Source organism: Salarias fasciatus (assembly GCF_902148845.1).
Source record: "Salarias fasciatus chromosome 7 unlocalized genomic scaffold, fSalaFa1.1 super_scaffold_4, whole genome shotgun sequence".
Lineage (NCBI taxonomy): Eukaryota > Metazoa > Chordata > Actinopteri > Blenniiformes > Blenniidae > Salarias > Salarias fasciatus.
Genome location: NW_021941229.1, coordinates 3,935,407 through 3,947,540, shown reverse-complemented (window position 1 = coordinate 3,947,540; position 12,134 = coordinate 3,935,407). Strand labels below are relative to the sequence as shown.

Here is a 12,134-nt window from a genome sequence, read left to right as displayed (position 1 = left end):
GTTGACGGCAGAATAAATTTCATGTCGCTTTAACAGCGAGTAACAACAGACCAGAAGTCACAAGCACAAACAGCAGCCGGTTGAAACTGGCTGGGACCCGCCTTTACACCTGCTGTGGTTCAGAGTCAAAGAGAAAGAGCCGCATTATCTGTTAGGACTCGCATAACGTACACTAAAATCTCAAACCATGGCTGTTGCTTTCACTACTGCTTGGCAAATCAGTTCCAAGTGAATTTTTGTGTTGTATTTGTAGTGTGACAACAAGAGCAATCACCTGACCACATGTCTGCGCTGCGTGAAGTGAAATCTGGCTTTCCACATGCGCAGAGTGGAAAAGCTCCACATGGAAAGTTAAGAGACTGATTGGCCTCTGTGCAGCGGACGCTGAGACCGAACGCACCTAAAGTCCTCCTGCCGGTGAGAAAACCGCCGCAGCGGGACTAAATCAAAGGAATGCGGCCGTTTACCAGATAACCATCAAAGTCGGGCAAACGCTGCTTTGCTTTGGTTTCGGTGGCACGAGACACAAACAGTAGAGGCTGATTTCCTGGATGTGGTTCGTGTCCAAATCTTCCCGCCGCAGCATTCCTGTGTGAATTGATCTAAATCGCTGCGGCACCGTGTTCAAAACATCTTAATAAGAAACAGGCTGCGGAGGACGGAGGCACGTCAGTGAAGGCTGCAGCCCCACGGGGATATACGGAGGAAATACGGAGGATATATCGAGGTCACAACAACAACAACTGGCTGTCGAGGGTCTTGCCGTGCGTGGTTAGCAGCGGAAATCCATGAGTCTTTTCTCTGTGAGGCCAGACCTCGTTTTGAAAATATCTGGTGGGGATTCTTCCAGGATGAGGGTGACCGCCTGACTGTCGGTGATCGCAAGCAGGGACGTTCCAGTCGGATTGGTGGATCGGCGGTAGATACTCAAATCTGAACAATCAGATCTTATACAGCCAGAAAATGTGATCAGAACATCCCCAATGAAAAGATACAACTAGATTTTTGAAGAACTTCTTTCTCATGTTTCACCATTTCCACCTGTTGGAGGTAAACTCACATCACCGACATTATTTCACTGATCGGTTCTCCTTCAGACAGAGCAGCAGGACCAGATCTGCTGGCAGACACGGCGCTGCTATTCGACCAATAAGTGATCGGCCTGCCGAACAGCCCAGAGCCGAGCTGTAGGCCGAGCAGAAGAAGAGCGAGAGGCGCCCCGGACGCTCGGACGGCTGAATGCTCCGCGGGACGACTCAGTGGACATTATCTACATGGCTGAAGCTACACAAAGGCCGGCTTTGCACAACAATGACACCGCATCCCCAGCTTAGCACAAGAGTGCAAACTGTACCACGATTCACCACCAAGAGCATCGTTACAAAACCCTCCTGATGCAACCGGATTTCAACAGTTCCCTTTGGCAGCGAGAAGGCGCTGCTGAAGAACGTGGAACGAGCCTTCAGCTCCTGTAAACATCAGCCCGCTGCACTGGACACCCAACAATGAATAATTTGTGCTCTTTAAATTATCAGGAGTGATGCAGCAGGGCGAAGAAAAAATTAATAGTCGGTCGGGCTGGACCTGAAACACACGGCGCAGCATGGAAAAAGTGAGCGCACGAGGCGAAGGGGGCTGCTGTGAGAGGCCATTGTGCTGGGTTGTGTAAGAGCGGAGCGCTCCTGAACTGAAAACCATATGTCGGAGTTAAAGCAGCGGAGTGCTTTAATGGAGCGGATGCCGATTATACGACGCCTCTCGTCTCGTCGCTTTACGGCATCAGTTAAAGATCTCTCATTATCAGTGCTCCACGCCGCCCGATGCATCTGGGCTAATGTTACAGCGATGAGCATGTTGGGGAGGCCGCACCACGCTGATGGATTCTCAGGCTGGCCGTACCCCGCCCGGCTTTATCCGTCACCGAGAGCGCCGATCGAATGTCCGCCCCGTCAGACATCCCCCCATTGTTTGGAAAAACCTCCCAGCACTCACTTCATTATTCTTTTACTGCGCCCAGACTCTCCCAGAGTTAGATTCCCCGCTGCCCACAGAGACCCGTTGATGGAACCAAAATGGCCCGGCCTCGCAACGCTCCAAGATTTTGTTCAGGAATTGTGTCAAATTACTACTTGACCCTGTTGAGAGCGACAAAGAGGCGACGAGTGACACTCCGGCAAACAGTGAGGAGCTTTGTCGCTCCGCAAAGTCGCAGAATCTGAATGGACAAGCTGTGCAGGTTGAGTTTGGAAGGAGGCATGAGTACAAGCCTGAAAAAAAAAAAACAACACATACAAGCTTGTGGTTCAGGTTCAAATTGTCGCTTTCAATGTGGTGTGTTGTCGTCATAGCAACAGGAAATATGTCAAAGCAACAACGTGACTTGAGTGAGCAGCGCTGTCGGGAGACCAACCTGTCAGGACGTCTGGATTAAACCTGCTGAAAGTGTTTCTCACACGTCTTCCATCTCGATATGCTCTGAAATGTCGTCCTCCTCTGAGAATGAACTATACTCCTCTCGTGTATCAGCCTGCTCCTTCATTTGCACCTAAAATACTCAGTAATTTGTGCTAATATCACAAACATCCTCTGCAATTATTATTAATCACCAGTGGTCCCTGGATAATACTCATCCCACGCTAACAGGGCTTAAAGTGTTTTCCTCTATAAGCTGCTGTTCACCTGTCATTCACCTGCCTGCCACTAGCTGGAGCTACAGAGTCGACTTCATGTTGCCATTTACCTCCAGCGCTCTGGATTCTAACGAGCCTGATAAGGACTGAAGGTTTTCTCTAGGTGTGATCGGGAGCAGGAGCTGGACGGGCAGTCGTGAATTTTAAATCAAACCGGACTAAACGCGTCCATATGCCGGAGCCGCTTTGATCTGGACTTTTTATTTACACACGTGCGTCACCGTCAAGCGCCTCACGGTGTGATTGGCGGTAAGTGTGCAGGACTGCGGCGGCTCCGTGCACATGGCTCACATGTGGCGGCCTGTAAACATGCACATGCGGGACGCGAGCCAGTTTTCCATGACGCTCTGCAGTCACACAGGAAGCGGCTCTCAGCTCGGTCCCGCCGTCCCACCGGAGGAAGCCGGTTCGACGACAAGGTCAGAGTCGGCTCTGGAGACGGGCGGCGTGCTAGCTGACGGACGCGCACACAAAAACCTCTTTGTCCGGGCGTCCTTGGTTTAAGGTGAATGACCGGGAGGCGTAAACCTGCACCTTCTTCTCCAGAGGTCAGTGAAGGAAATGAGACCAGAGGGTCACCTGGAGTCCTGCCAGAGGTAGTTTGAGTTGAAGCTGAGCATCACACTCATCCACTGACGCCCTTTCATAATAACATGTGATTAACTAAAATTTGTTGAAAACACATCAAGAGTTTGGGGGAAAAAAAAAAAAAAGCTCCTTATAGAAGAGCTTCAGCTTTGATCCGCTGCTGCTGACATGTCTGGTACAGGAAGCAGCACATGCCGGTCTGTTGGCTCTGACACGCTGCAGCGGAGCATTCATTCCATTGTGGCCCTCGGCGGGGGGGATGCCGCCGCCATTCAGCCCCCGTCGCGGCCGGGCTGTGGCGTGCGAGGCACATGTGCTCGGCGAGGTGCGTGGCGGGGCAGCGGGCCGTCGTGGATGTGCTGCAGGAAACGGGAAACGTGCATGCCAAGGTCATCCCCGTCGCCTTCCTTGAAAGGATCTGCATTCCTCTCCTCTGAGAAAGCAGAGGAGGGGGGGGACATCGCGGCGGCGAGGGGACGTCTTGGAAAATATTATTGTAACCCACATTTTTTCCCTCTGCAGCCAGACGCACAAAAGAAAAAAGTGGATCAGAACTTCTCTGAATTCTCCACATGGATGAAACTAACATTCTCCAACTTCACATTACTGTGCAAACCTCCTCTCGTGTTCTGACTGATGTCCGAGTGGCATGCATCAAACACGGAGAGAGCTCGGTGTCAAATGACAGGTTAAGGTTAGACGTGACGCCGGCTAAAAATACAGGCTCGGCAGTCCAGGTACGGCGGTTTTCCCCGAGCTTTCGCCGCTCTAATGGAGACGCTTAGCACTGCTCAGCGACGCCCTTCGACTGGCCTCCGGCCAGAGGGCGGCCATGACGGCTGAAGCCTGCCACTCAGCGGGCAGGGTGGATCAGATGTGACAGGGCCCGGTGTGTCTTCATCTGCTCCATCTGAGCCACTGTCAACAACCTCCAGCTGTGGCCACGCTCGAAATGAAAAGCATTCATTAACACCAACAACAGCGTTGATATGGGGCTGATTTGATAAAAATGTGATTTTTTTTTTAATCAAATTAAAAAATAAACTAGTACATCGTGATATATGTCATTATCAAGATATAGAATTTCGAGCATATCCTACTCCGATAATTGGCCTCGACTGACACCAACTTTCAATATCTCAAATATTCGTCACAAGTTTGCTGCAGAAAGTGATAAAGTAATGAAAAGGCAGAGCTGTGACTGATAGTGACAGGTCTGTTAGAAGACAGCATGTTTCCATTAGCGGCACAAACAAAGCTGCTTGATCAACATTCAACTGCAGATCTGACAGAACCGGGAAATTCGGCGGCTCGCCTTCATCTTAAGAAAGATTTTTAGAAGCAGTCTTCTCAGAAATACTGATCTCAGTCTTTAAATGCTACAATTTTTGGAAAGGAATTCAGATAACAGAGGCAAAGAGGCATTACAGTTTATAAATGTGAAACTAAACTTTTATCTTCAAGATCCTGATCGAACCATCAACACCAGTAGTCCAGCACTGAGAGGAGGCGGTCAGGAGGCCTCGGTGTATCCCAGACGCATGGCTTCACACTCCGCTTGGCTTCAATGTTTAACCAATAAAGAAACGGTGTGAAATGTTGACAAATCACACCTGAATTTTCTCTTTTGTTTACTGACTTTGGCTTCGATTTCAGCTCCGATTCCAGCTCAGCCGTCAGTCACTCCACAAACCAGGCTTCAGCTCTCTCAGACTCCCCCCCAAAACACACACACACACACACACACTTGGACTTTTCCATGCATTATTTTATGTGTCATCACTTGATCTAAGTTCTGAAGCTAATGGGTCCAGCTGCTGCCTTGCTTTACGGGGCAGGGTCGGGATCTGTTGCCGTGGTCTCCATGGCGGTAACTGCTGGGTAAACCAAGAGCGCATGTGAGGGACGGTTTTGGGCCGCGCCGTCGCACAGAAGTTTACAATCCGGTGCCAAACGGCGAGCGTGCGGTATCGGTTACAACAGATGTAAGTTCCTAAGCTATGGCTCACGCCGAGACAAAAGCGCTCGCTCTCCTCTGCTTCCTGTTTCAGGGGAGGGGGAGGGGGGGGTTAGGAAAAAAAACAAAACAAATAACACTTAAACAGAGGTTTCTTTGTGCCGTTGCTGTAAACTGAAATGCAGTTAACGCCGCAGCAGCTGTAACACTGCTCTGCTCGGCAACGTGCACGCACCGCGCACGTCACGGAGGGGCCTCTTTGTATGCTCTCTCTAGCAGGAATCTCTTGAAACAGTCAAAATGTCTCAGAGCGGCAGAAACAATGCGTGTCGGTCAGATTCCGGCCTGCTCACTGACGCCGGCCAGCAGTTACTCATCCTTCATTAAATCAGGACATCGCGCCGATCAGTGACTCACCGCGCCGCACAAAGGGCCGCGTGCCGAAAACAAACCGCGTTTTGAGTCACGCTTCGTTAGCAGGACGGAGAAATGTGACTTTATACGGCATCGTCCACCGTCCTGAGAGACGAGGGTTCGAACGCGTCGTTTCTGCTGCTGTCCAGTCAGATGTTCACATTTGTCAACAAGTTATCGAACGAAGCTATGCGGAGGTCACAATGGCGCATCGCCGCTGTGGCGTGAGCTTCGACGTCAGCAATGGGAGCTGAACTGCGAACACACACCAAGACTTTCACCAAAAAACTATCCTGATTTGGATTTTCTTGTTAAGCAGCTCAGTTGAACCAGGCTGCCGTTATATTCTATGAATATTCTGGCTGTGAAACATCGTCTCTCCTCTTTAATGCTTTTCACGCAATTCTTCAAATTCCTTCTTTTTATATTAATCATCGGCAAGAATGTGCACTGCATCCAATTTCACAGCTCAACAAAATGTGCGTTTATGGATGGAAAGTGAAGTTGTGCTGACTCACAGTTGTTTTTTTTTTATTATTCTCCTCACATAACTGCAGAGATGGTGTACTGCGCCGCGAGCTTTCCCAGAAGGAGCGACTGCTCACATGAAAACACACACACACACACACACCATCAGGGCACTCTGAAGGTGTGATGACAAGCAGTTCTAGTTCAGATTTGGATTCTCGTCATCACCATGTTGTGATTCTTTCAAACAGAAGACGATAAATTGCGGAGCAGAAACGGGGCTGGTGTCGGTGAAAACAGGGAAGCGGATTCCTGCTGTAACCCGATCGTTCAGTGAGATCTGTGGTCCTTCGGTGTCCTTGACTGTCACTTTCAGCTGCTTCCTGCACCGCGACGCTGAACACACAGGCAGACCAGACCACTGCCAGGGATGAGGAACACTCATTTCAATCTGTATTCCACAGAATAAGTAAAACCTAATCTTAATTTAGCTGGACAAAATTCTGGGCATAGCCGAGACTCATGCAGACGGTGCTGTACGCGAGCAGCGAGTGTGAAAATGTAGAGAAGAAACGATGCGAGGCTTCATCCAGCCAACATGGAGGTAAATAAAGCCGTAAAGCTCAACCTCTGAATCAACCAGAAATGATGATCTAGCAGGCGTGAAGATATCATCATCCAGACTGACTCATTTCCCCTCCACCCCCTCAGCGTGCCTTCACTACAGGTCTGACTGACTGAACACACACACACACTCTTTTTTTCCCATCCGATTGAGAACAATCGAATTAAAAAACATAAAGTGATTTGCGGCCGTCTCGCCTCCGAACAAGCGTTTGATTTCCCACAGTTTTCACTAAAAAGTTGTAGCTCGACTGCCGTCCAGCACTTCTGCTTCGTTTTGACCTAATTCCTGCTTCCTGTTTTCTGCGCACGTCATTACGTGCACTACATATAGGGAGCACATGTGCAGAGCAAAGTGAGGCAGAAAGCATCTCAACCAGAGCCGTTTGAAAGTTCCAGAACACGTTCTGGAAAGTCAAAAGCAGGTAAAGGAAAAACCTGACAGAGCTGTTGAAATGGATCCGACCTTAGATTTTTAGGACAAAGCTTGAAATAGTTTACAAACGATGCTAATTTTTCCTTTAACCAGATCAAATGCCGTTTCAGTCAGAGAGAAATTCACCAAACCCAATCCAGCCGCTTCTCTGAACTCCTCCTCAGGCTTAAGCTGGCAGCTTAGCTGCCATCCAGAGGGACTTAACACACACTAATGTGTGTTGTTGGTAGCTTTGGCTGCTTCGGCGGGACACTGGCTTCATTGTGTCGTGCGTACAGTTGTGGAAATTTAAATCCCCAAAACTAATTGAGGGGAATCAAGAGATCCGCGTCTTCAAAGCGCTTAAAGACGAGAAGCGTCTCCAGCTGAGGGCAGAGGGGATCAATAAAGACAAGACGTCTGCTTGGTGGGATTATTAGGTGGTGTAAATGTCTGATGGTTGCTGTTGTTGACACCCTGGTGACAGTAACCATGGAGACCAGAGGCTGGGAGGGCTTAAAGGACCTAAAGGACAACAGCAGCAGCCCTCATTAACGAAGCCTCCAGAGTCTCCAGACACGCCACAGCGACTGAGAACTGGATCCTCGACAACTCTACACTCTGAAGGAGGAACACATCTCTGACACGGAAGTTACAGATGCTCCACATGCGGGTTCTGAATGACAGCATCCAACAGGTCTGATCAAACAATGGATTTAAAGTGGCTTCTCCTCAACAGACAGATGAAACATGGCCGACAGATACTGACAGACTGAATTCATCCATGTTCAGACAGACTGCGCCGCGTCCAGCGACGGCCAAAAACCGTGGGACGCGATCCCAATCCCCCAACCGCCGGGCTAAACGCTGAGCGTCCCGGACAGAACGGGACAGGTGGAGAACAGCCCAGCAGTCGTTGGGGTGTTCTCCACCTGTCCCTGTCCTGCTGGGGGGGGGGGTTCCTTCAGAAGACACAAAAGAAGACCGTTCTCATCTTAAACAGCTGTATAGTGTTCAATGTCCTGTTCAACTTTGGAAGACAATAAAGCTGGCTCAAAGCCGACAAACGTGCATTTCTTTTTACTGCATGCCACTTCTTAATCAACATTTTTCTGTGGAGTTTACATGCAGCTGGTGGTCGATGACAGTGTGTATTCGAATCGAAGATCACTGTTTTTGAGGAAAAACTACTGCGATATGACTTTTCGAACACGGAGGAGCTGCTGCCTGGCACCAAGGTCCACATCAATATTTAAGAAGAGGCTTCGTGCTCGGCTGCTCCGGGCTCAATCTGTCACCGCTTCTGTTCTGGCATATCAATACGGTACAGAGGCCCAGAGTCAGAACCCAGACCCGGGTCCAGTCCGGCCTCCAGACCCGGGTCCAGTCCGGCCTCCAGACCCGGGTCCAGTCCGGCCCTCTCCATAAACACGCCGTCTGATCAAAGCTTTAGCTCGCCGTCACTTCCCCTGATCAGTTGCATGAACCATAGCGGCGTGCTGTTTCCTGTACACTGCATTGATCGCTGCCATACACACACACACACACACACGAGTCGCAGTCAATCGGTCCAGTGGAAATTCCATTGCACAGTTCGATCTGGTGGGCCGAACGCACGAGGGGGGAACATGGCTGGACTGATCCGGCGGAAAGAGCCGGGTCAGCGTGACCTTCAAAACGCCACGAACCTCCCGGATTTCAGACCCCGGCAGCAGACGAACGCCGGCTAATTAAAAGCGACTGATCCAGCAGATCAGCGAGCGGCGGTAATTCAGTGGCGATGACATCCACTGCACTCCAGAAGATCTGCCATTAGGGACCTCATATATCTAGACCGGGGAGCACAATGGGGGCCTCTTTCAGCGAGACAACCTTGAGAAAATATGAGAGCCGCCTTTCATCACATGTATGATGGCCGGTATAAGACCGGCTCGTCCGCTGCTCCACGGGACCAGGCTGAGTTTTACTCCTCAGCAGAGCTCGTGAATATCAAACCGAGCCTCGCTTCGCTTCCTGTGTATTGACAGGGTAAATGCTGGCAGCATTTCCAGTAATAACGCTTCAGCTGAAGGCACTAAGAGTCTCCCCTCGCTCGTCAAGCACCACTTACACACTCGTCACGAGGGGATCCGAGTATAAAGCAACTTAATTTATTGGGGACGCAAAATATTTAGGTGCTGAGAATTTTGTGCAACTGAAGGACTTTTCCAGAGCTGTGAGAATAAACACACCTGGGTATTTGTGTGAAATAAAATCTTCAGGAAAAAAAAATGACACAATCTACCATTTGGAGCATGAAAATTTACTGAAATTTGATTAATTTGCTTTCTGTGAACGGCACGGCCGAGTAGCGCAGTTCAAACATATCTGGATCGTTTGCAGAAAAAAAACTGAAAATGGGATTTTCTGCCTGAGTTGCACGTGTGTGTGAGAAGGGAAACTCTCACTAGTTTCATGCACTTTTACTTCACAACTGATGTTTTCATCAATTTCTGAACAAAAGCAAAATGGAAAAAGGCTCCTTTTTCTGGCCAAGACAGCGTCCACAGCAGTTATCAGCTTTTTGCATCTTTATCACTTCACGCTGCTTCAAAGAAGGGATTGTATTACTAAATCAGAGAGACGCCCGGGGATATAAAGTTTAAACGGACAGTCCCAGATTACATCCTGCAGAAATGTCTTCTATTCATAGCCTGGATGTTTACAGAACAGGCAGCGGAGCGGCTTCCAGAGCCAGGAACCAGCCGGCCGACTGATACCAGCAGTTTGAAGCTTATCCAAGTCTGACCTTGACAATTAGAGGCTGCTCAGGGTCAGATAAAGCAACCACAGAAGAAGAGACCGCACTAAGAGAGACCCGTGGAGGAGGTGGAGTCTCACCATCGCGACCTGTTTTGGGTTTAAATTAACTAGTATTTGATGTGGGTCTCTGCTCTGGCTGTTCGTGGACTATCTATTTAACCAGATGCAACTGTGGTGTTTGTTTTCAGATAACATGTTTACATGACGGTTGTAGCCAGAACGGAGCTAAATCAGCCCCATCCGACGCCTCCCATCACCACACAGCAGCCGTTCACCTGCCGTGACCTCCAGCTCCATCCAAGGAGACTCTCCTGCCCCGTCTACCACCGGATCATCTCCTGGAGGAGACGAGGAACCGAGCATGGTGCCACATTTCAGAGTGTTGTTGGTGATTTACTCCACGCTGCTCTTTTCTTTTGCTTAATGGAGGCTGGAGGAGACGGTCTGAGGCTGTTTAGCTTCGTCCTAATGGGGGAACTTTATGTTTAAAAGATGGAGGGAAGAATCTCTGGTGAAATGACTCGGCAGTTTTAATTTTAGTTGTGCCAGGTCGTGATTTCACGTGTGATGAAGCTCTTTAAAATAGATGTGTTTAGAAACAGTGAACGCTGTGGAGTCATCTCTAGAAATACACCGTCCGCTGCAGTCTGAAGCACAAGTCTCCAACATGTGACTTCGGCCACCCGGTCGGTACTCTGGTTACTGGCCGTCCTGGTGATTTTGTCCCCATGACCAAGTTATTAAGGTGAGGACCTCAGTGTTATTAGTCCAGGGGGGCACAAACCGCCACATTCAGTCTGGAGGGGGCAGATCAGTAACACAACACCAAAGCAACCTTCAAACACAAAGTTAAGCTTCTAATGAGTTCTTCACTTTCATGTAATGTGATAAAAGTAAAGTATGTTTGAAAGAGTTTACACTTAATCTAATATCTTTTTACAAAACCTGATCAAGCCAAGATTAACAAAAGAACTACACATACAGCATCTGTAACGATGACTTCTGGAGCAAAATACAGTTTAAAATCACAGAATGAATCCTCTATTTGCAGCAGTTTGCAGGCTCCATGCTTGTTTTTCACATTTCCACCTGGCAGTGTGGCCCTGATCATCCTGTCACTGCCTCTGTGACCTCTGACCTCTCAGTGTAGGATCCATGCTACATGAAGGAGCAGCAGCATCTACTTTAAAAGATTTTCATTGTGATTTTTTTTTTTTTTTTTTTTTACACTCCATAAAAACCATCCTGGAGGCCAGTTCGGACCTGGAGTCCCTGGGTCACGGGGGGCCCCGGAGGACCTGGACTGGTGTCAGTATCAGGTGGTGTCCTGACTGAGGCCGGGCGGGGGGGATCAGTGTCAGAGGGGCCAGGGGGGTCTGGGGGTCTTACCTTGTCCAGCTCGTCGTGCAGCTCCGACAGGGTGGGCCTGATCAGCTTCTCCCCCAGGGGGGCCGCTGTCTGCCGGTAGAAGTCGATGTTGGGCACGGCGTCGATGGTGTTGTGGCCAAAAGTTCTCAGGTAGTAGGTGTTGGTGTGGGTGTCGTAGTGGTAGTGGTGCTGGCCCCCGGTGGACGAGTGCAGGCTGGTCTCGCTCATCACCGTGTCCCCGTTCTGGAGCCCCTCGGCCGGGGGCGCCTCCGGAGAAGCCGGGCTCGCCGACCCGCTCGGGTCCGCAAAGTTCACCACCCGAAAGCGACCTTTGGCTTCCTCCCCGCCGGCCCCCGGGTCGGTCTCCGCTGCCTCCGGGACGGCGGCGGAGGCGTCGGAGCTCGGGGACTTGTCGTCCGCGGCGGCGGCAGCCTCCGCCACCAGGTCCACCTGGAAGCGGCTCTGGCTGGGCGTGGGACCGAGCGGCTTCTGCCCCGCATCCGGGGACAGAAAGTCATTTTCCGCCGCGGCGTTCTCAGCCGGAGCGGAAGGCGCGGAGGATGGTGCTGACATGATGGCGTTAAAAAAAAGTCACCCCGGTGGAGGCGCACACCGGGACGGGAGGCACGCTATGACCCGCGAAGCTAACCGGACGAAACGCGGAGCCGGGTGTTGCCCCGTGACCGAGGCTGGGTGTCCTCTGCGGGGGGAACGGCGCAGCGGGCGGAGGATAGCTCGGAGGCTACAGGACGCCAACTTTCACGCTCTCCGCGGCCGTACGTCCCGAAACGTCCCCGGCTGAAGCCTC

General features: G+C 50.5%; 1 protein-coding gene across 2 annotated transcripts in view; it reads right to left on the bottom strand.

Moving 5' to 3' along the window:
- The window catches only part of slc12a2 (solute carrier family 12 member 2), a 31,413-nt gene extending 19,514 nt beyond the window's left edge, over positions 1–11,899 (bottom strand). For both annotated transcript variants that reach the window (XM_030084383.1, XM_030084384.1), the window contains exon 1: positions 11,348–11,899. In XM_030084383.1, the coding sequence (XP_029940243.1) occupies positions 11,348–11,899 (552 nt within the window). The remainder of the gene's footprint in view (positions 1–11,347) is intronic.
- Positions 11,900–12,134: the final 235 nt, after the last annotated feature.